The 24,504-nt window shown below is 36.5% G+C and overlaps 3 protein-coding genes and 1 long non-coding RNA gene across 5 annotated transcripts; 3 read left to right on the top strand and 1 right to left on the bottom strand.

Moving 5' to 3' along the window:
* Window positions 1–1,982: 1,982 nt before the first annotated feature.
* LOC122070207 lies at window positions 1,983–3,029 on the bottom strand. 2 transcript variants are annotated; one of them, XR_006137700.1, is made up of 4 exons: window positions 2,842–3,029; window positions 2,649–2,759; window positions 2,434–2,537; window positions 1,983–2,073 (listed from the first exon to the last, which is right to left on the bottom strand). It is a non-coding gene; the product is annotated as an uncharacterized LOC122070207 (long non-coding RNA). The 2 variants fall into 2 exon arrangements; XR_006137699.1 differs by lacking the exon at window positions 2,842–3,029 and having other exon boundaries at window positions 2,649–2,808.
* Window positions 3,030–8,837: 5,808 nt separating this feature from the next.
* LOC122070208 (inactive protein RESTRICTED TEV MOVEMENT 2-like) lies at window positions 8,838–14,987 on the top strand. Its single transcript, XM_042634334.1, has 6 exons — window positions 8,838–9,077; window positions 9,541–9,768; window positions 10,172–10,390; window positions 10,475–10,564; window positions 10,862–12,692; window positions 13,994–14,987. Exons 5-6 carry the CDS (start codon window positions 12,584–12,586, stop codon window positions 14,893–14,895), a joined length of 1,011 nt encoding a protein of 336 aa, XP_042490268.1. The 5' UTR covers window positions 8,838–9,077; window positions 9,541–9,768; window positions 10,172–10,390; window positions 10,475–10,564; window positions 10,862–12,583; the 3' UTR covers window positions 14,896–14,987.
* Window positions 10,160–11,062, top strand: LOC122070215 (annexin A1-like). The gene is made up of 3 exons (XM_042634339.1): window positions 10,160–10,390; window positions 10,475–10,564; window positions 10,862–11,062. The coding sequence occupies exons 1-3, from the start codon at window positions 10,160–10,162 to the stop codon at window positions 11,060–11,062; spliced, it is 522 nt and encodes a 173-aa protein (XP_042490273.1).
* Window positions 14,988–20,390: 5,403 nt separating the features above from the next.
* On the top strand, window positions 20,391–23,649 carry LOC122070209 (inactive protein RESTRICTED TEV MOVEMENT 2-like). The gene is made up of 2 exons (XM_042634335.1): window positions 20,391–20,576; window positions 22,937–23,649. Exons 1-2 carry the CDS (start codon window positions 20,477–20,479, stop codon window positions 23,518–23,520), a joined length of 684 nt encoding a protein of 227 aa, XP_042490269.1. The 5' UTR covers window positions 20,391–20,476; the 3' UTR covers window positions 23,521–23,649.
* Window positions 23,650–24,504: the final 855 nt, after the last annotated feature.

Raw genomic sequence — 24,504 nt, 5'->3', positions numbered from 1 at the left:
ACCAATGTTATTGAAGATGTCCTCGACAACAAGTTCGCTACAATTTGTGGTGGAAAGGGTTACTATTCATTCCTTGTCCAATGGAAGGGACGACCAATCTCTGATGCTACTTGAATCCATGCCGACGATTTTCAGCGCATCGATGCAGACCTCTATGAGTGCTACATGTCGTTTCTCCATTCGTCGGAGACGAATGATTTTAAAATGGGGGGAGCTGATGTAGATCAGTCCAGAAGCAGCAGATTTGACCTTACCTATCGAGGAAGGAGGAAGAAGGGCTCAGCCCAAAGATCTGACCAACCACCCAGCTGCACTCCAGATGTGGTTTGATCTGGATTGGTCGAACCAGCCTACTGATGGGCTGGTCCTCCTAGTTAGAGTTTGTTTATTTTTTTATTTGTGTCCTACTCCATGTAGGAGTATGTTTGTTAAGTCCTATTTGAAGTTTGAGTTGTTAATTACTTAGTACCTTAAGTCCTATGCTTAGTAGGAGTCTACCATGTCTTGTCATAATGTGAGTAGGAGTCTATTATGATTTGTCATATTTTGGGAGGAGTTAGACCCTCTATAAAAGCGGCATTGCTGTTAGTTTTGGGTACAATTGACTGAATAATAATTTAAGCAAATTTGCTCCAAAGTTCTGAGAAAGAATTCCTCAACAGCTGAGATATCTGAGGGTGAGAGGCCCAAGGCAGAGATAGCCATCCACCCACACCTACCCCATCTCCTTTCTCTTCTCTTCTAATCTGATTTGAGAGTGTTCTAATACTTAATTGAAGATCTGCATTCACATCTGGTTGAAGAAATAGTTACAACACATCCCTGGCCAGAATCAAATTCAGCAGAAGAAGATTGGATTTTGGAAGAACAGTTCAAGTGCTACATCTCCCCATCCAAGAACTTGATCAGCCAATCCTTTTGGAGTTTTGCTGGCGAGCCTAGGAGAGAGACTTGACCAGAAGCAAGTCCCCATCTGCTGGCTGGATCTTCTGTTACTGCCTCCCCTTCTAGTTTCCTAATTTGGTTACTTAGGAGCCAAGCATTCTCATATCTTTCAATCCAGCTATCCACTTCCATTGATATTTGAGGTTTTACTCCCCATCACTGGACCTTCCTTTGATCCAAATATCAGCCCCATCTGAGCTCTCCACCTCCATCCGCAGGTCACCCCTACCACAATCCTACTTTGGATTTTGATCTCAAAACTGATTTCCATATTCTTGTGCTATTTGATCTGGTTTTATTGGAGCTTTAAGGGACAATTCTGGGGGTTTTGATTCTCAATCACCCTTACATTACTAAGATTTCAAGATATATAGAAAATTCCTCAACAAAATGTTAAAGACATAGAACTGACACTCACCCCCTTCCAGCGAGTTTAATAGCAATCATGATAAAATGGCTACCCCATTCTCTTTCTGCAGAGAAGGCATTCTTTTCTTTAGTTCACTTGCCAAAGTTAATGTGGCATAAATTGACATTCAGCTATAATTTTGGAATTTGCTTAGTTTCAGGATTATTGTGAAAGAATATCTAATTTCTTTTCTTTGTATCATAGTATCCATATTTTAGTCCTCTTGTATCGACATACCATTAAGATTGGGGCAGACTATGAGGGTTTACAGTTTAATGTGATTTGGTTTATTTATACTTGGTTAAAGAAACCTTTCTTTTCTTTTCTTTTTTTATTGGGAAAGGGGGGGGGGGGGGGGGGGATAAAGAACTATAGAAATGTTTTTTAGTTGAGTGCTCGTTTCAAGATTTCTAGTTCATCACTTAGCGCTTCTCACCTTACTTATTTAACCCCTATACTGTGTTGAACATTTGAACCCATATTTCATAGTAACAATCTAAAGATAATTTTTTTTTTTCCAAAATAATTGCCACCTCAGGGTTCTTGCAATGAAAGAGAAAAACATGAACAGCCAATAAATACAAAGAGGTTAAACATATACACAAACATATTACTAACAACAGTAAAAGAAAAGGGGAATTACAGATAATAGTAATGCGATTTCCAGAGCTTTTGGATCTTTGAAAGTGACGAATGCAGTCTTCGATTGCCCAGCACCTCTGCAAACAAACTGATCCCATTTTAACAGAAAGGCACAAGGAAAAGGAAAAAAGAACACAAAGAAGAACGGGAAAAAGGAAAACTTATAATATAAATCATGAATTATATATATATATATATATATATATTTTTTTTTTTTCTTTTCTTTGAGAGGTGGGGGGTGGGGGTGTTACTGGAGGATCATAATTTTGCAGAAACTTGTCGAAATACTTCACTAACTATAAAGAGCTCTAATGCATCAGGGGTGGAAAATTTGAGGAAAAGCCCAATCAAAGAAACCAAAAAACAGAACCTCCAAAGACAAGTCGAACCGAAAGAAGACGTCAACCAGGAAGGAGGGGGGAGAGGTGGAAGTATACCTTTGGATCTCAATGTGTTCGATATCTCCAGAAAAAGAGAAGAATTCCTGAATTTCTCTCTCTCCTGCTAGATCCGATACATGCCCTACTAGCACTGTTCTCGTCTGCCAAAGAAATAAATCAAGAAAAAAAAAAAAAAAAAGGAGATTACAAACTATTACGAGATCTACAAAGGAAAAAGAAGGCAAAAAACTCTACTAGAGCTTAAAATCCACCTGCATTGTTCGCTCTCTGGTTTCTCCAAGAAAATTTCTGAATCCGCTTTTTTGGGCTTCCAGTTTTCTCTCTCTTCTGTTTTGAGAGAGAGAGAGAGAGAGAGAGGAAACCTGAAAAAACCAGACAGAAGATCTTGAGCAGGAGAAGTTGCTATGTTATCATAGATTCATAGACACATAAATACCCCCTTACTACTTTGGCGGCTTTGCTCGTTTGACCAAAAATGTCAATGGGTCGTGTTTGGCAAGCTCAGATTGTCTGAATCAGACTTCAATTCCCCTTCCAGTGAGTGAAGTGTCTCAATTTTTAGCCATAGGAGTTCCAAGTTTTAGATAAATGAATCTATACAGCACCTTTGGATGGCCAACGGGGTTGGTAATTTATTAACGGAAGGAAGCCCTTGTCCCATAATCGTTTGAGTAGATTGATTGTGGGTTTAAGTCAGCACGTCTCACTATTGTTCGTTGATCTTACGAAAATGCTGCTTATCACATAGGGGCTTTGACTTGGAGGTTAAATTGACTCAACAATCTGACCTGAATGGAGCAAACTCAGGTAGTTTGAAGGAACTAGATCGAGTTGGCTCGATTCTGATTCTACTCACATATTGTAATTATAAAAGTTGATTGACATTTGATAACCTAACAGAGAAGTGTTTTCGGAACAACAACAAAAAAAGAATGACATTTGGTAAGCATTTTAATTAAATCATTCTAATATTCATCTATATTTACTAAAATGCTGTTTTCACTTATATATTTATGAAATTGTCATTACATCTAATATAAAATCACTGGACCAATAATGGTGGAGAAAATTATGAAAATGATCACTTATATAACTGTCATAACTAAACAAAATATATATACATATCGCTCTACTGAACTAAGAATTCTAGTTTCTTAATAATAATAATAATAACCAAAAATGCCTCATAACATTACATAATTACAAAAAATACATCATAAAAATACAAAACACTAACTATGGGCCCTCCCCTACTATAGAAACAAAGAGATCTAGGTCGCCCCGCCCACCAAAGGAAAATAATAATAATAATAATAATAATAATAATAATAATAATAATAATAACCACCACATGTGCATGACCCTACTTTTAAGTTAAAAATAGTTCTTTAATCCAACACTTCAACCCACGCCTTTAAATACTTTCCTCTCATGTGAGGAAATTTCAGCTTCAATCCTCAACCCAACCGACAAAAGAAACAAGACAAACTTTTTTTCCCATATTCACCACATTTTGAGTTCAAATTATCTGTAGTTTATGGTGAGGTGTAGTGAGCATCTAATGGCTGGGAGGGTCTAGTTATGCATCCTGGTCGTTGAATGCTCACTTCACTTCACCGCTTCATTGGAGACGATTTTGATCCATTTTACATGACTATATCTATACATCTATCTATCTAGCCCTGTTTTCAAGAGATAGAAACCCTTTTTCCACTCAAAGGAAAAGAATCCTAAGGCTGTGTTTGACAGCATAGAGAAGAAAAGAAAATACATAAAAAGAAAAATGAATCTAGAAAAGAAAAGAGTAGAAAAGAAATGAAATTGTAAGAAAATTAAAAAAGTATGCATGTTTGGCTACCATTAAAAGAGAAGAAAAGAAAAGGAAAGAATTTTTTTTGTATTTTTTTATGTTTTCTTGTGTTTTTGGTATTTTTTTTTTTCCTGAACAAAAAGAAAACTTCACCATTACCTAGGTAAATTTTGAAATTTAAAAAAGAATCTTCTCTTGATTAAAGACATGTCAACATACAAAGAAAATTTCTTAAATTTGTACTTTTTTTTTTTCTTTTATTCTCTTGGCTATTAAACACAGCCTTACTGATTTCTACACAGCCTGCAAAATCAATTAAACAGATAGAAGCAAATAAATTTTTTTTTTTGGGGGGTGGGTGGGGTAAATGAAGCAAATAATTAACATGTACACATTATAACCTCCTATTTCCTTCCACACTCTCAATTAAGGTATCATAACCTAGCCCAAATCCATGAAACTGAGTCAGAACCAATTAAAATTGATAAATCAAAAGCGATTTAAGCTTATTGAATCATGTTTTAGGCTGGATGTTTGTGAAATCGAAACCAAATCAGACCTTGAAACTGATAAAACACTGAATCAAACTTAAAAAGTGGATCGAAACCAATATAACTGGATAATTTAAAGGTGAAATTTAATCATCCAAACCAAGAGTAACATAATTTGGTCATTTCAGTCGAAACTTTGATATTTTTTTGTCACAAATTGTACTAATTTATTGAAATTTCAATCATTTCAGTTGTTTGTCACCTCAAATGGCCAAGCGACACAAAAAAAAAAATGTACTATTTTGATAAAATTTTAATATCTCTCTCACTTCATTTTGATCAAAATAACTTATCAAAACGAGATTTAGAATTATACCTCAAACAGAGAAGAATCGGGCCTTTCAATCTTTAATGACAATTCTAAACAATTAAAGATTAATGCCGAGGTAGATAGTGAAGCCTTGCAAGGAAGTGGGCCGTATCAAGAAAACAATTTTTGGTTGAATTAATCCAAGTTCTATGACTTTTAGTCAATTTCAACCCAAATTGCTATATGATTTTAATATATTTTTAAAATATCCACCCGATGCCTCTACCATGTATCTTCAAGCCCTTACTGTCACCGTGGGCATAAGAAAACGTACTCATTCATAAATAATTAAAATGGGAATATAAAGTTGCCTAGTTACATGGCCCGCACCCAGCCATAGGGTTTTGCTGTTGTTTTATGGTTGTCCTTGTTGGCAACTCGGCCACGTGGCGGTGATGACGTGGCCAATTTGGGTGACGTGGATGAAAATGATGACATGGCAGTATCCAGTGTCACCGATGAGATAACAGAGCAGCTTGGTATGCATGGAGTGGTTTAATACATCATTAATAGGTGGTGCGGGTTTCTGGGTCAAAACTGGCAAAATTGGCCTATTTACGATCGAGGGAATTTTCGGCAATGAAAATGACATTTTTGGAAGATCGGTTCTTCATAAAAAATATAGATTGTAATTTTCCTAGTCCAGTGCATTTGATTCCGTCACATTCCGATACCGTATGAAGAAGTTACGGCATTTATGGCAGTCAAGGGCAGTTTCGGCATTGAAGATGAATTTTTTAAAGGAAACGTTCTACATGTAACAATACGAAAAAATACAATCTTTCCAACAGTTCTGATTTCATCGTATTCCGATTCCGTATGAGAAAGATACGTCATTGGAAAGGTGTAGGGGCATTTTGGTCTTTTTACATGGATGATTCAGATGATTGAGTCTTCTGAAAAGTCGTAGAGCATCCAGTTACGATTCTAACGCACTTCGTTTCATCTCGATCGGATATCGTATGAAAAAGTTATAAGCGTTTCCGTAAAGTCGGTTCGAAAATCCAAACCGAAAATCCATCAGTTGCTCTCGGTGTTGGGTGGATTTTTCGGATTTTATTTTTGAAATTCGAAGGGCTTTTGTGTAATTTAAAGATTTTGAAGGTCTGAGTTGCAAGGGGTCTTTAAGCACTGAAACATATGGAGGCAGGGGCTTGATTGTAATAAAGAGGAGTAAAGGGAAGTGAAATGGACGGCCAAGATTCGACCACGTAGGCTTGATGCCCATCCAAAGCCTGCTGAGATTTTGGTGTGATATGGACGAGATAGATGCTTGTACGTGGGATTTTATTGGTTAGATGCATAATTCTTGATGCACTGGCGCTACACTATATCAAGGTATGTTATTGTGTTTCGCGCATGTATAGAAAGTATAAAAAGGATTCCGATCTTAATGATATCATGAAATCTGATTAAAACCATCATGGAAGATTCCGATCCAACGGTCAATATTCATTTTCACTTTTGTGAGTGGGAGACAAGTTCCCTTAAAATCCGGAAAAGCAACCAATCATAGATCGACAACACTTCTGACGATGTCAGCGCCTACGTCATGATGACGTCATCGAGATTCAAATCTAACGGTTTGGATCTGTTGTCCGTTGGTTTAATCGGACGGCTTGGATTATAAGATCTCTTATATGAGATCTACGGTCAGATTTCGCCCCTGTTGCGCGCGCCGCCGGTGTAGCCTACGCCACCCGTACGAAGATTCCATTTCGGGCTATCTCATTGCTCCAACTTCAAAAGGTCATAACTCCCTCATTTTAAGTCGGATTTGGGTGAACCAAGTTGCAGCTTCTTCGTTTTTTCAAGCCCTACACCATGGAAGCAAGAAAAATGGATTTTGAGTGAAAGAAAGCTACGGTTTTGGTAGGAGAAGCTTCCCCCTCTTTGTTGGTCCTTGAATGAACATACATTCTTGATGATAAATGTTCTTAGGCCATTAAAGGAGGTAAAAGAGGTGGTTGAAGTGTGTTAATGGTAGATTAACTCAAAGCCAAGGAAGAAGAGAAGAAAGCAAGGATGTGCTTGCTTTGAAGAGCAAGAAGCCAAGGAGAGAGAAGGTGTGAGCACCAAACTTGTCAGTACAAGTTTCCAGTCATCCCAGGCAATCGGTTGGACAGGTATATCAGGTTTTTCTTGGCCAGACATCGGACAGATTTTTAGGTATCGGAATTGAATTCACTGATTCACCCCCCCTCTCAGTGACTGCCGGGTTACAACATTTGCTTGGTTGTATGACCCTTACAATCAAGGATTAAAGTATCGGTATCGATCATCGTATCGATCGACCAAAATTAAGATACCTATCGGGGATATCGTATTATATCGGAGATACTTTAAGATACGCTAAAAATACACATATAAATAGATATGAAACATTTTTTTTTATACACTTTTGAATAAACAATTTGTTAAAAAAAGTTATTGATAACATGTATTATGCATAAATACTAAATTGAGGGTATCGCACTGAGAATTCAAGGTTTGTAGTTATCCCATAAATGTAAAATCCTTGTTCCCAACATTGATTTCCACTTTAGTGAGAGAGAAATATGGTTGATAGTAACTTTGAAACAAAAACCCCTCAAAAAATCATGTTTTTCTGAAAAATGACCCATCTTGGCCATTATATGACCGTATCGGTATAAATCGGCCAATACATACTGATATATACCGAAACGTATATTTCACCTCGATTTTATATTTTTCATAGAGTATCGATACATATCGGTGTGTATTGGTATGTATCATAAGATACATATCAATACGAAAGGATTTTAAAAATTTCATGTATCGTATCGATGTATATCTTATCGATAAGGGCCGATAGATATGTATTGTTGATACGGTATGATACATACCGATACTTAAAACCATGTTTACACCCAAACATAGGTGCATGAAATTATCACTCCAATCCCTATGAAAAAAAATTCCACTCAGAGTTGATGTCCTTGCGTGTTTCTCATTAGCTTCCAAGCTGATGCAGAGATCATGCGATCAGGAAACAATCTCTTGCCTATAGATAAAATTAACCTAACCCAACAAAAAGGGCATTCGCAGAAAGAGTACAACTTAATCACAAAGTTATTATACCCAACTACATCCCATTTCTGATCAGAGGCCGAATCAGATTCACATACGAAATTATTTTTGTATACTCTTGGTTTTGGCATTTAGAACCCACTAAGTTTCTCTGCATTTAATAAATTCTATATGGCGAAACTAAAAACATACAAGATTATTCTCATAAGAAAACTTGATCTGATCTCGGAAACTTGAATTGAGTTTTATGCCAAAGTTTTTAGACAATGCTATAAATAGGTGGAACAAGGAATGGTGAGTGCCCTTCATGTCAGGGAAAGGTCAAGGAAGTGGTGGAGTGGACTCACCTGAAAAAAAAAAGGATGATAATCAACTGGATGGAGAGAGAGAGAGAGAGAGAGAGAGAGAGAGAGAGAGAGAGAGAATCATATTCAGACTCACTGTCTACTTGGAGCCCACAAAGTTTGTTAAACAAAACCACAAAACTCACTTTTCTTACAATAAAACAACTAGTTACAGATCATTACTAACTAGTCATGACTCAAGATCTTCTTTATCCAAACCGTGAATCCACCATCACCATTCCACCTTCTCGTGCGATGGATCCTACTCAAAAGTATCAAAAAAGTAAAGTAAAATCCCTTCCTCTTCCTCAAAGGCATGTCTCTCTACGTATAAATATATCATATGGAACCACATATTTCTTCAGCAGCAACTCTAAAACTCTTACAAGACTTCTCACATGGCAACCAATCCAAGTTCTTCAAGCCAAGGCCTTCAGAGAGACTGTGAAGAGATTCATGATGCAAAGGCAGTACAGCTAAATTATTTGGTGTGTACCTTGGCTCGCCGAACACAACCTGAACGACAACAGCTGAGAGAAACATACATGGCCATGTACGGTGAAGACCTATTATACCGTCTCCAGAAAACCCAAGTAGCCAACCAAAGTAATGAGGTCAATGTTACAATTATTCACTTATGCCACTCTTCTTTTTATAAGGGTTTTTTTTTATTTGCTACACGACAGTACATGAGTTAGTCCATTTGATAGAGGACGAGAAAAAATCTCATTGGTACAATTTCAGTTTAAAATGAATAAAAGTAATCGAAATTACGAAAGATGCCATTTTGTATTTATATTCATCTCAATTTGATGGTATCTTGGTAATTTAACTAAAACTTTGATTCAAAGTTTTAGTTAACTTAATTTTCTTTCTTACTTTGGACTAAAATTTAACTTATCTTGATTACTTTGGAATAAAATTTGATCATTGAGATGTATGTGGGATCCTCTATCACACGAACTAACACATGCACCACTAAGTGGTAAATAGTGAAGCATCATACTTCACTAGGCATACTGACACCTAAAAGGACCATTTTTACAACTTTGCTTACCATTGTCTACTCCTCTGAAGATATATGAGCTCTTGTCCCTTTGGATGCTCAAGCAACACGAGCGCGATACTTTTGTCGCCAATGATGCAATTGAGCGTAGAGAAACTAATTACAAGGCACTTATCGAAATATATGTTTGTCAAAAATCAAGTCATATCCATCTTGTCAAACAAGCTTATCAAGCCAAGTTCAAAAGGCAGTTGTAACAAGATATCAACAGCTTTGAGCCCACCAACTCGTATCAAAAGGTGAGCTTGATATCTTTATTGAGTTTGATCACTTATCACTGAATCAGTTTTGCAAGTTTTTATTATAGATATTATTTCTTGTATTTCGGTGCTTGCCTAAGTGGGCTGAAGGTAAACTACTTGTCATATAGGGTTATACTATATAGTTGTAACTAGTATTTTTTCTGTAAGTAATCTGATAGAGGAATGAGGACGAGTAATTATAATCCTATTCTTCATTGATAGTAAAACAAATCTCATCTCATCGCAATATAGGCAATTATAATTTTACGAATCTCCTAAATCTATCTTTATATTCCACTCTTGTCATTTTTATTCATAATTTTCATTCTTTTCTACATCATTATAAGTTCTCATTTTCTATAATTTTCCGCTCATACATATGAATGACATGACACGGCAGATTCTAGTTGCATTGTCTACATCACATAAGTCACATCATGTAGATATAAGCCAGCATGTGGCCAAGTGTGATGCCAGAAGGCTCTATGAAACTGGGGAAGGTAGGTCAGGAGCCATTGAAGAATCTGTTGTGTTAGAGATACTCAGCAAGAGGAGCATTCCACAGCTCAGACTAACATTCTCTTGCTATAAGCAAATTTATGGACATAGTTATACAAAGGTAACTGTATTCCAGGATTTTTTGCTATTATATTAGCAGAAGACACAGAACTAAATTTTTAATCTTCTATCTTCTCTTTGTTAGTCACTCAAAAAGGAGACCTCTGGAGAATTTGAGGATGCACTGAGAGTTGTTGTAGAGTGCATGTGCAGTCCACCTCCATACTATGCGAAGGTAACTTATGGTTCTTTCATTCCCCCTCCCCCTGTCCTTTTTGATCGAGTTTGGATCCTCTCCCCACGTGGTGATCTCCCACATGAATTCCACTATTCATGGAGTATCAGACCAAGAGTCAATAGTGTGTTAAGACTCTTGATTCGGATACCCCTTTAGCGATGGAACCCATGTGAAGAAAACTCCTCTCTGCACGTTGGGAGCTGATCCGGACTCCTTTTTATCTGTGTCAGATTTTTATTTTGGGGATTTAATTTCAGGATTCATGTAATAAATTTTCTGTATACCATGTTACAGACATTATTTGGATGCATCAATGGGTCCAAGACAGATAAGAGTACTTTGGCACATGTTATAGTGAGCAGAGCTGAAATTGACATGGATGAAATTAAAGTGCTCTTCAAGAAAAAGTATGGCATGGAGCTAATGGATGCTATCATTGAGAGCCTCCCAAGTGGGGATTACAGGGACTTTCTTGTCGCCTTAGTTACTAGATGAGTTTTTGCCATGATCTAGTCTATGCAATTGTGGGGTCAGTATAAACTGACCTGGATATCTATCGTTAGCAAAAAAGAAAAAAATATGTGTTCTTGTCTGTATTATACAGTGAAATTGCATCATATATATATATATATATATATTGTATCAAGTTCCAAAGCAGTATTTTTACATTTTATTTTCTTTATGAATTGAGTTTTCCTAAAATCCATTCACGGTGGCCCATCACGACCATGTACTATAGGGGGAGAGAGATGGGAGTGATGGGGTCACTTTTGGACCGTCCCATCATTCAACCACCGGTGAAGGAAAACCTTATCTTTTCTTCAATCAATATTGGAAGATCTTGCATGAGGTAACTAGAATCCAAATGTTTTTACCGGAAACAAAAAAATCCAAATGACGCAATTAATGAATAAATAGAAAATACCATCCAACAAGCATCAGACCATCAACTTTTTGAAATTTAAAAACACAATAGATGATTTCCCTTTGTAGCTTTCTCCACCTTCCATTGTTCCTGGAAGAGTATGGTAATTGATGTTTTCGTTGTGGCATTCATTTCAGTCTTTTGTGTTCATCGAATGATGTATCTTGAATCCCTTAATTTTCCACTTCCACGATGAGTCTGCTTCAGATTGGCTGAGTTTATTGTATTCTTTGTAATAAAGTGAGATTATTAATATAAGAAAAACAAGGAAATGGACAGAGAGTTGATATATATTGAGGTTGTGTACATATGATGCCGATCCTGAACAGTCAGCCTTACTTTTTTTTTTTAAATCTAATTTTATTCTTTGATGGATTATCATGCCATGGACTTCAATACAATGTAGTTAACATAGATTCCGTAGTTGATGCCCATGAATTGTTCGATGAAATGTGAAAAAGGGACTTCATCTTAATATCAAGAATCTGGTTAAGAGATTAAGCGCTCTAAAATTAAGAATACACTTAAACCAAATATATGTCCAAACAATGTTCTCATTCTTAATTAAGAATACATTCTAAATTTTGAGAATAAGATTACATATCAAACACAGCCTTGTCTGGCTTTAAAGGAAAGCCCATCTGTACTATGGAGTAGCTCCAAACATGGGTTATTGTCTGGTCATTGCACTCTTAGGAACTCCACTTTTGTGTCTTTACCATGCTTCCATCTTTCTCCCCATCTCTCTATTTTTTTTTCCATTTTTAATTAAGAAAGGAATTGATTACAAAAAAAGGAGTTCCAAAGGAAACAAACTGGAGAAAGAATTTTAATCTTTTCTCATATAACACGCGACCAACTCTCAGTTGTTAAAGGATGATTTAGACTCAGAAACAGCCCAAAGGAGGCAAAGTCCAAGAAACTAGTTAGCTAAGGAATAGTTTCATTTCAAAGAAACCCTAACTTGTACTAATTTCTCATTCATCTCATGTTTCATGCATATAAAGCCCAATGCGAAAGCCTTCTTTTCATAGTTTCCTGCAAGGATTTCAAGCTCTTAGGGAAGAAGAGAAAAAAGAAGGAAGATACAAATGGCAGCAAGACGCCGTGATGCCGGCCGTCGTTCATACCAAGACTTCGATCCCTCATCGGAATGGTTACGAGGGGAGGGATCCGATACTCTTGTGTTCCAACTTCCAGGTATGTCTTCCCACTCTTATTTATCACCTGAGGAGATCGATCCATGATGCCGACTATTGCCGATGGGGTGAGTTATGTCCACAATTACGTAGTCAATAGGAGCATATTCCCAGGTTGGGTCATGGTTCCAAGCCGTGAAAATAATCCCTACGGGTTCTTATAAGTTGTTTCCACTCCTAAGAGAATGGGAATCATAAGGAAAAAACAATAGACCAACCCCCCTTGGGGTTAAGATATTGATATTATAGAGATGTAGTCCCACAACTTCCACATCAGTTATATGGGATTATGAATGTGTTTTATGTATCATTGGGCTATCACCACTTTAATAGATCAATTTTTTGGATTAAACTCGCAAGTGGTATTTATTTGCGATATTGTTACTGGGTTAACCAGCCATATGTTCTAGGATTGAGCTCCTCTATGGTGCAACACAGTGTCCGGCGCGCATTCAACGATCAGAAATGCCTTAGCACGAAACCCAAGGCGGTCACACGCAGCCCAAGGCGCTGCTAGAAGTTGGTCACGTCCCCCCCCCCCCAAAGTAAAATGACCACTGCCGCCTATCCACCTCCCCCATTCCTCAATAAAATAATAATAATAATAATAATAATAATAATAATAATAATAATAATAATAATAATAATAAATAAAAAACACCTAGCATTACCATCCATATATACCAATGGTCCAAATGATTCAATGTCAACATAGGGAATATACTAAGATTTACCATATTTTGTATGGAATTTTTTTTTTTTCATCATGTTTCTTAACTTTATATTGTAATTTTTTTTCTTTTTTTTCTTTTTTTTTCTTTTTTATTTTTTTCTTGTGCCAATGTGGCGTCAAGAGAGGGATTGGGCACAGAGGGGGAAGAGGAGGGGGGGGTGGGGGAGTGACTATCACTCAGCCTCTTGGATTTACACCAAACCCATTGGTTGGCAATTGACCATTGCACTACAGGGTCTCTGCTTTATTATATTATTAATTTTGGTAATACATAGAAATATGTGGATAAGAATGCTACCCGGTCATGCGATCTTGTACCTAGACATAGGTGACGTGAAATAATCCTTCTACCCCCACCAATTGGATGCTTGGGCATGTGTTCCCATTGGCCCATGCTCTTGGACAGCGGCTATGTGACCAGATGGCATTCTCTCTCCCAAAAATTATGTATAATGTATTCCCATTGCTACAATTTATGGATTCTACCCTAATTAAGTAAGCTTATTTTTTTTAATTTTTTAATTTTTTTTTTAATTTTTTTTAATTTTTTTTTTTTTTTTTGTATGAAGGTTTTAAGAAGGAAGAAGTGAAACTTCAACTTGATAGCTCCCGGAACTTGAGAATCACCGGGGAAAGAAAGCTTGAAGAAAACAAATGGAGCCGTTTCACTACGAATGTTAAGGTTCCAGCCGACTATGACGTCAACGGACTTCTTTCAAACTTTGAGAGAAATGGAGTACTTAAAATCATAATGCCCAAGATAATCACTCATTCCCAACCCCAACCTAAAACAACTCCCCGAAAACCACAAGTCCAACCATCACTGACCCAAAAACCAGAAGTCCAACCATCGTCAACCCAAAAACCACGAGTCCAACCATCGTCGACCCAAAAACCACAGGTCCAATCATCATCGACCCAAAAACCTCAAATGCAACCATCACCGACCCAAAAACCAGAAGTCCAGCCATCACCGATCCAAAAACCACAGGTCCAATCATCAACGACCCAAAAACCACAGGTCCAACCACCACCGACCCAAAAACCACAGGTCCAACCACCACTGACCCAGAAACCAGTAACTCAACCAGAGACCGGAGTGCAACCTAAACCAACAACCCAATTTGACCAACAAATGATTGGGAAAGTAAGTGAACCAAAAGTATCTCAGAAAATTCCAGAGAAGGAAAAGGAAAAGGAAAAGGAACAACAACAGGTTAATGCGAATGCTGAAGCCAAAAAGTTTACCGGTGAAGAAAGCGAGAGATATGAATCGGCCGGAGAAAGTGCGAACGATGATTCTGAAAGAGTGAAGGATGGCTCAATCACAGGAGTGGCAGCTGCTGGTATGGGGATGACTGTGCCCAAACAATGGATTGTGAACGTAATTGTTGATATTTTGGTGGTGTTGGCACTTCTAATGTATATGATATATAGTCAAAGGTCCTCTACAAGAGCTACAGATGACTAAAGTCTTGTATTGCTTTCCAAAAACAAAGTTACCAACCTTGTTACATGCATTTGTAAACCATGAATAAAAGATCAATTACTTTATTGGATTCACTTGCTTGAGTCAACTCAATCCAAGCATACTCCTCATCGTGATGATCATACTCGGACATTTTGACTCACCACTTAGAATGTAGAGGGATTTTAAGTCATATCCCATACCAATACCATTCTGAATAGTGTCTTGGTACAGGAACTTCATACTGATACCATACCAAATTAAATTGGTACAATTCGATACCGATAATTGTTGGTGTACGATGTCTTGTATTCCGTCGCAGTTTAATCCAGGGAGTACTGGTGTAGCACCTCGACAGGCAGGACGGCGGTCCTGCTAGTTGGTTAACGGGCCATGGGGGTTGCAAGAGGGGCAAGAGGCCTCCCTACATAGCAGGGGGTGTAGCCCCCGCTCGAATTGTTTATTTGAGGACAATTGTGTACTTTTCGGATTAGGGTTTTTTGCTATATATTTGTAGCGAGGGCAAGGATTAAAGTATCGGTATCAATCGCCGTATCGGTCAGTCAAAATTAAGATACGTATCGGAGAGTATCGTATCGGAGATACACTAAGATACGTTAAAAATACACACATAAATGGATAGGAAACAATTTTTTAAACACTTTTGCATAAAGAATTTATTAAAAAAAAGCTATTGATAACATGTATTATGCATAAATACTAAATTGAGGGTATCGTACTAAGAATTCAAGGTTTGTAGTTGTCCCATAAATGTAAAATCCTTGTTTCCAACATTGATTTTCACTTTAATTAGAGAAATATGGCTGACAGCAACTTTGGAACAAAAACCCTTCAAAAAATCGTGTTTTTCTGAAAAATTACCCATCTTGGCCATTATATGACCATAGCGCACTGTATCGGTACATACTGATACTCACCGATACGTATCGATGCTCACCGATACGTACCGATATATATCGATACTCACCGATACATGCCGATATATACCGATATGTACTGATCGATACATACCGATACTCACCGATACGTACCAATACATACCGAAACGTATATTTTATCTCAATTTTATATTTTCCATAGAATCGTATCGAGGCATATCGTATCGTATTGATGTGTATTGGTGGTGTATTGATGCATATCGGTATGTATTGTAGGGGATATATATCGATACGAAAGGATTTAAAAATTTTATGTATCGTATCGGTGTGTATCGTATCGATCGACTAAATTTAAGATACGTATCGGAGGGTATCGTATCTGTATCGGAGATACTTAAAACCATGAGCGAGGGTTTCTTTCTCTGTAATGCAAACAATATTGAGAGGTGTGAGGACGAGCACTGTAACCCTATTCTCCATTGATAGTGAAACAGGATCTCATCTCACCGGAGATATAGGCAACCTTGTCGAACCTTGTAAAATCTGTGTGCATTGTTTATTCTATTTTTCCATTATCTTCTGCATCGTCTTAGGACCTCAACTCCGGCTTAACAAAAGCACAAGCATCTGGGAAGCACAGTCTCCACTTAGGGCTACAAAGAGCACGATCAAGGCATATTCTAATATTTTCATTTCCACTTCTCCTGTTGTTCCATGTGGGTTCTACCTTGGAAGCCACCAGCTTTGTCCCTCCAAGAAGATGAGATTTGAAGTCGCCCACATAGACCCATTTTCCTGTCAAGTGCTCCTTATACTTGTAATTAGATCCCACACTAGTTGTCTCTGGTGTCTCACTGGATCCCCATAGGTACGTTATTAGGTGAAGATATCAGCGTATCAATTACGCAACTGTCAGAAGAGAGAACTTTTAACAGATATATTCTCATTCCAAAAAACCGCTAGACCTCCAGAGGCCCCTTGCGCATCAACCACCAAACCAATTTTAAACTTTGCAAGAGAGGAGGGGGGTTTCAGATGCGTAAAAATGAATAAAATAGGGATTAGATCAGGAAAGGGCACGCCTTAGGCGAGAGTTACACGCTAGAGAGGTGGAGAGCTTTTATTCCATAAATTTTCAGATCAAGCGATAATGGATTCATTTCTACAAATATGATCATGATTTAGTATGATAATCATTTTATAGCTAAGATATGAAAATTGCTTCAACCTCCCAATGCTCAACATGACACCATGTTGTTTATTGGGTTGCTTATATACTGGTTTTGTCTTGTGAGGTTTGGAAAAATTCAAAGTTCAACAACTTCTCCCCTTATCAATTCCATATTAGAAATTCTCAAACCCCTCAATATCAATATGTTGGGACTAAACGTAAGATTCATATATCTATGAGCATACCATTCCACTTTTGATGCTTACATTCATATTTATTTCGTCTATTTTCTCCCTTATTTTTTTGGGTTTTCTTTGCTTCAATTGGAGGAAAAAAGGGGAAGTGGTTGAGGGTCTTGTCTTAGAGTATGACCTATGTCTGTGCTTCTTGTATTTATCTCTCGCCTCCTTTAAAAAAGGGGTTGGGATGTATTTCCACATTGGAAGAGTGACGTAGACTCAGGAGAGCATTGGTGTAGGCCATTCTCCTGGACAAAGTTCTTGTCGAAAATATTTAATCCAAATCATACATGATAACACATGTAACAAGGGAGATAGATAACTTACTTGAATAATAGACAAACCCAAGGTTGATTGCAACAAACACAAGCACCACAAATAGCGTCACAAACCTAATATTTATAAAGGAACTTAAAGAATTGGTGGGTTGAGTCATGCCACTGGTCGCTCTCTTTAAAACTTGTACGCACCCCCTATGGTGCAAACAGGGTTCTTGCAAACCAGCCTCCAAGATAAAATAACCATATAAACTCATTTAGTAGTCATTGCACTGACTTATTGAGCCACGTCATGACACTTCAGATTTGTTTTCAATTGGAGATAATGAAAAAACATACATAGAAAGAAAAGAGAAAACAAATTTGAGATTGCTTCCAAATTGTTAGGGAAATGGACTTAATAATCCCCTCTCCAAAAGACCTGCCCAAACGCCAAATCTTTCCTACAAGATATGTTTGTTGACTATGCAAAACATGTCTTCAAATTGTCACATTTATTGGTCACTAGGTGCCTATTAGGAAAAGTCCCAACCCTCTCACATATTTTTATAATAAAATAATATTTTAACTTTTTAATTTTAAAACCATCTAAATTCCAACAATTCTTCACGAGATTCAAAATAATTAATTGGTAAACCAAACTGAGTACATAGAAATAATTAGACACATCATTGTAGATATCTTTTAGATTTGAATCTACATAGGTTTCACAAGCCACATTACAGAGTTCGAGTGAATTCAAACTTCTTAAATCTTTATTTTTTTTATTCGTTTAATCAACTGACTTACCATCTACATCCTACCACTTAATTATTTAGCATCCCTCTTAATTAGATGGACGTTTATGTCACGTTTTTTATAAGGAAATGGGTACATTATTCTTCATAAAATATACATCATTAAAAAAAATTCGTTGGACCATTTGTGTCTCAAAATCCAACACCCAAATGGGTCAAGATGAAAAGTCATTAATGACAGGAATAAAAGGATGTAACTCCCTATGGCTTGAAGTCTGAATTTTGACAAATTTCCATTCGCATCACAAAATGAAGGGAATGGGAATGGGCAACTAGAAACTTCATTTATATAGAGAGAAATATTTGTAAAAGATATCCACATTAAGCCACATGTCATCCATGAAAACAGCACAACTATATATTCAATTGAAAATCACATATATGATATTGTAAAGACAATCAGAATTGTAATTAATCTTCAACTGTTTGTTGTAAAGTTAATCAGATTTGTAATTGATCATTCAAGGGAGATAAATTTTTTTTTTCATAAAATAGATAATCTATTTGACATCTATATAGTCAATCCTGTCCCTGTGGTGTTGCTTTTGTTTCTTTTTTTTTTTCCATTGTCTTTTCTTTTCTTTTTCTTTTATTGTACTTTTTCACGGATCTATGCAGTGAACCCCTATTTGACAAAACTGAGGTTAATGGCAACAAACACAAACATCGTAAACAACATCACGAACATGAAAATCATGAAGAAATTTAAGGAATCGATGGGGTTGAGCTGTCCATCGGTCACTCCTTAGATGTCCCTATGGTGCAAATCGAGTTCTTGCGAATCAACCACCAAGAAAAAAAAAAAAAAAAAAACCCTTAGTCCTTCCAATAGTCATTGCACTCGCTTACTAGGCCATGTCGGGACACTTCAGAGTTTGTACTTAAACGAAACAAAATATATAGAAGACAAGAGAAAACAAAGTTGGGATTGTCTCCAAATTGTTAGAGAAATCAGTTTAACCTCATCTCTATATATTGGAGATGATAAGACACAACCAAGTATTGTCTCCAAAAGACATGCCCAAATACTAAGTTTTTTCTCATAAGACTAGATTGTTAGCCTCGTAAGTATGTCTTACAATAGTCACACATGTTGCTCACTTAGGTGTCTATTAGGAAAAGAACTAACTAACTAACTAACCCAAGGGGGTAGCATAGTTGGTGAGCAATGGACTTGGTACGAGCCGTAAACTCAGACATCCTAAGTTTGACTCCCACTAGGAACACCTTGGGCCATTCACATGGGGGTGTTTAGTGCTCTTCACTGCTTTCAGTGAAAGTTGAATGGTTCTCATTCAACCCCGGTATTACCTAGTCCATGTGGTTGTGGGGTCAGTATGAGCCCGTGAGACTAGTCAAGCCAAAGGCTTGGATACTCATCATTAGCAAACAAAAAAAAAAAAAAAAAGGAAAAATAACTGACTCTCTAACACACCTTTATATATAAAATAAAGAAAAAAAAAAGTTTAAAAGGCAACGTGGTCCTTGCACCAGATATAGTCGGGGTGGGGATCAATGATCGCCCTGCTCCTCATAAAAGGTGGAAATCCAACCCCTATTGATGTTTTTACATACATTCCTATTGGTTTTTATGTTGACACAGTGACCACATTGCCATTCAAGGGCCTCTCCAATAAAATGAATATTTTGAAAATCTTTAATTTTAAAACCATTTAAAAATTCCAAAAGTTCTTTTTCCAAAATAAAATTACCTAAAAACTTACACAAGGTTCTTATGTAGAAACGAAGCAAGCTTTAATGGCCTATTGGTTGATTGAGGAGGGATGTGTTAGGTTGGGTGGGATTTTTGAGATAGTGAACAGGAGACAGATGGAATGTGTGAGAGGGTGGGTTCTCTCCATAGGCTTTGAGACTTGAGAAGCAAACTTGTTCCTTTAAAGAAATCATGGAAGACAAAACCCATGTTTGAGATCCTATTTTTGTCTAAAGGCTGTTTAATAAGATTCTACACTGAAGAGGGACTTTGAAGTTTCATCTGGAAGAAGGCATCTCAAACCCTTTAATGCCAAAAAGGAATAATTCACCATAAAAGGATACCAACAAGAAACCTCCTTCCCCTCATTCGACTTAAATAGATCTATATAAAAAAGATAAGCCTATCTCCTAGCTCCTATCTCTCTTTCTCATTCAAATATTTTACAACTTTGTTCAGCAAAAGTAAGAGGAAATCAATCTCCAAATGGCTAGAGCAAGCTCCACACGTTCATATGAAGATTTCCAACCCTCTTCCAACTTGTTGAGAGAGGAGGAAGGTGATACATTTGTGGTCGATCTTCCTGGTACATCTTCTCCTCATTTACATTTCATGCAATCATGGTATCCAATATTAGCTAAAGTCATAGCTTTGCCATGGCTCTTAGGCTGCAATTGTTTCCTTATATTTTCTAGCCCATAACATCATTCTTTCTTTGAGCACATTCAAATGTTTCAATCTAAATAGATAGCAAAGCCTTTCATATATACTGATAAAAATATGATGAATGTCTATGGAAACAATATTTCCACAGAAGGAGATGACTATATTCTTTCAGTCACTAGTTTCAAGGTGGAGATGTCCTTCACTTCGGAACAAACCCAGATATGGATCCTGACACACATGATCACCAGATTCCAGTTCAAGGAATGATAGGTGTCCTTCCTTATTTTGGACACTGGATTGACTTGCCTGTTGAGGGTTGATATTTTATATTTTGTGATTTGGGTTGTGGGCTGTTTATAAAGCGCCGTTAAAAACTGAAGGGTTTAATTTTTAGGGTTTACAGTGGGGTAATTTTGGAAAGGTAAGTGTTCCCTATGAGAGAGCATGGCTTATGTGTGTGTGGGGGCCAAAGGGAGCATGTGTGGAAGCATACGTCTTGGTGCATATTCGCATTTCATGGGGAAGGCCAGGCAATCATTTCACCTTTCTTTGTGTCTAGGTAGAGCTAGTACGCTTCTCCACAAAGATCTTTTTCCTATTCGTAATTTTGTATCTCTTTATTTTCTCTTTAAATTGATAATAGTGGGAGTTAGGATTAAAGATAAATTCTTGTACCCATAGAGAGGTGAGAGGAAAGATCTTGTAATCCTAATCTCCATCACCAGGGAAACTGATTTCATCTTTCTATGGATGTAAGTATGTACTTCAAATCACATATATCATTGTGTTGTGATTGCTTTTAATTAATTTATTTATTTCTGTTATGTTGTGGTTTTTGCATCATGGTTAGGTTTCAGTTTCTATCCTTGGTTTTTGCATCATGGTTACTATCCTTTTTTAATTTTTTTATTTTTTCCCTTAGAAATTGCCAATTAGATGCATATGTGGAAATTTATAGAAATTGGTAGTCTAGTGGTTAATGCTAGAAGTGTTAGTTGCGGCAATGCCTAATAAAAAATTTACCATGAACCGTTTCTCATAGGCATTAGGACATTCAAACAAAAATTAAAAATAGGGCTTTAGGGTTTCCTCTTTTTACCACGAAGGTAGTAACTTCAAAGAAATGACACTTGAACACGTGTCCTTTTGCAAATGAGCCGGCTCCCAGTGATAGAGAACTCTAGCAGTGGAATTTATCCTCACACACTAGGCTTCGAAACCCTAATCTCACAAATAAGACATTGTAGGAGGAGGAAAGAAAGCTAAGGCTACTATAAGCATGCCCTACCCCTATCGAAACTCTCCATTTTTAGATTGGGAATGCTAGTCTGCTAAAGGGGTCACATGCCAAGTGACAAGATCTTGTTGGGTGAACCAATTAGGGTTTCCTTTTATATATATCACAGGCTAAATAGATATAAATAAATTTATTACTATTAAGTCTCATATAAACAAAAGTCATAAACTATAAGTATGATTTTTAAGGAGGTAAAAAGTTATTTACTAATAGTGCACTTCTTGATGGTAATAACAAAAATCCGTTAAAATAATAGAAATAATTATGTTAAAATATCCCCACTTAACAATATCACATAACAGGCTTGTAGATATGTAATACAATCATTAGAAAATTGTAGCCCATTGAAACGACTTAGTCAAAGAATTTCAATTATTTATTGGAAATTAAAATTTTAAATATAAATATTAAATATATAATAATATTTTAAATGCATTTGCAAACTCTTTACAAAACTGCCACTGAGCTCATAAATTTCGTCTAGTCACAGTGGATAACCCTCTCTAGATATTCATCATAGTCAAGAATGGAGTCTATGTCGAGAATCTCTTCCATTCACAGATGAACTTTGCATATACAACGCACTGTTATATAGTAATAATTGTAAGTATCAACCTTTTTTGGTACACCAAAACAATACAATGCCCCACAGCTACAATAAAACACTCTCAGATCTTGAGACCAACAACTATCACATATAATCTTGTTTCTTAAAACAATTGACAGTAGTGTATGCAAAATTCTCAGATGATCTACTCTAACACACAACAATATGAATATTCACATTTATATTTTGGGATCACATTCCAAAACATATACTATATGACAACCTTATGAACAGAATGCACATTTATGTCCCTAATAGTGAATAGCTTATGTAATATATATATATATATATATATATATATATATTTTTTTTTTTTTGTGTGTGTGTATAAAAGTTAACCCACATTATCACTAAATGATATCTCATCATGTTATAGGTTTCAGGAGGGATCAACTGAGGGTTCAGATCGAAAGTCATGGTAACTTGATGGTCAGTGGGGAGCGTCCCATTGCAAATAATAGGTGGAGTAGATTTCGCAAGGATTGTCTCATCCCAAAGAACTGTAATGAGAATGAGATTAAAGCCAATTTTGTTGATGGTGTTCTTTACATTAAAATGCCTAAGTCAATAACTCAAGTTTCTACACAAGATCAAGCCATGCCAAAGCAACAAGCACCATCAAATCAGAAAACTGAAATTGAGCAAAAGTCTGAGAAGGTAAATGGTGGTGTCACAGATCAGAAAACTGCAGAAGATGCTAGGAATGAAATCAATGGCATAGATGAAAAACATGGAAGCTCTGAGCCTAGCAATGGTGGGAAGGTGATTGGATCATTGGAAAATCAAGTAATTGCTCCTCCAAAACAAACAAGTTATAGGTTTGGGATGGGTATGATGAGATTCAGGTTTAAGAAGCCAAGAGGAGTGATTGTGAATGTTGCAGTGGCTATTGTTGTGGCAGTGGCTCTAGGGATTTATGCTAAGTATAGACTTCAACATTCAGCAGAAGCTGAAAGCTAAAATAGTTATTGTACTCTTAACTAATTTCAGTCCATGTCCAAGTTTCTCATCAATTGGTTCCATACTTTGTTTGAACCCATAAGGGTATTACGGAAGTTAATGATGAGATTCACTATTCCAGGATTCTAATCATAGCATCAAATACATCACCTCGATGATGAGATTCTCTATTCACCCTAGGTGGAAAAAACTTTCACAAGATATATTATAAGTTATAAGTGAACCCCCACCCCTTAACCCTGGCAACCTTTCTTCCTCCGATGAAGCATGAGAATCGAACCATGAATTCATGTTGGTATGGTACCACCAACCAGGCTAGTAGTTACTCACTACCAGAGATTCGATTCCAACTAAATGGTTCGATTTTGGTACAATTCATGGTGTAATAGGTATAAACCAGAACTGAACCGAATACTATTTGTTTCCAATTTTTCAACCCTAAAGCAGTTACTATTCAGTTTCGGTTATCCAATTTTGGTTCAGCTTCAATTATCCGATTTTATTTTGGATATCCAATTGACTTTGATTTAGTTATCCAGTTTGAATTTGGATTCATAAGTTTTTTAATGGCATTGAGGGAGATGAAATTACAAAATCATTAGAATGCCTTAAAGGCTTAAACTACAATTCATATTCAACACCATATCACCACACAAAATTTAAATCTATGGGAATCATTTAGATATATCCAAATGGGTATAAAGTATAAAATTCAAAATATTATAAATTATTAAACCTTAATTCTTCTAAAAGTTAACCTACACCATGACTATGTCAACTTACTCTTGGAAACGAAGAGGTTTTATTGTTGGGAAAATTACATGACTACCCACTTTTGAATTTTCTTTTACAAAATTAACCACAAAAAATTTCAGTTAATAAAAATAGGTAATCATGTAATTTTTCCTCTATTGTTTAAATAGTTTTGAATTGGTTCAAGGTTCAGTTTGATTTCTATTTGCTTTATTAGGTTAAAATTTTTAA

Source organism: Macadamia integrifolia, unplaced genomic scaffold (assembly GCF_013358625.1).
Source record: "Macadamia integrifolia cultivar HAES 741 unplaced genomic scaffold, SCU_Mint_v3 scaffold858, whole genome shotgun sequence".
In the NCBI taxonomy this organism is placed as follows: Eukaryota; Viridiplantae; Streptophyta; class Magnoliopsida; order Proteales; family Proteaceae; genus Macadamia; species Macadamia integrifolia.
This window is presented reverse-complemented; position numbering and strand designations above follow the sequence as displayed.

What these genes read in the sequence shown, in the direction of transcription:
- LOC122070215 (XM_042634339.1), top strand. Translation starts at nt 10,160, where the DNA reads ATGACACGGCAGATTCTAGTTGCATTGTCTACATCACATAAGTCACAT. An exon ending in ATGGACATAGTTATACAAAG is followed by an intron (nt 10,391 to 10,474) that starts GTAACTGTATTC and finishes TCTCTTTGTTAG; the next exon opens with TCACTCAAAAAGGAGACCTC. An exon ending in CACCTCCATACTATGCGAAG is followed by an intron (nt 10,565 to 10,861) that starts GTAACTTATGGT and finishes ACCATGTTACAG; the next exon opens with ACATTATTTGGATGCATCAA.
- LOC122070208 (XM_042634334.1), top strand. Translation starts at nt 12,584, where the DNA reads ATGGCAGCAAGACGCCGTGATGCCGGCCGTCGTTCATACCAAGACTTC. An exon ending in TCTTGTGTTCCAACTTCCAG is followed by an intron (nt 12,693 to 13,993) that starts GTATGTCTTCCC and finishes TTTTGTATGAAG; the next exon opens with GTTTTAAGAAGGAAGAAGTG.
- LOC122070209 (XM_042634335.1), top strand. Translation starts at nt 20,477, where the DNA reads ATGGCTAGAGCAAGCTCCACACGTTCATATGAAGATTTCCAACCCTCT. An exon ending in ATTTGTGGTCGATCTTCCTG is followed by an intron (nt 20,577 to 22,936) that starts GTACATCTTCTC and finishes ATCATGTTATAG; the next exon opens with GTTTCAGGAGGGATCAACTG.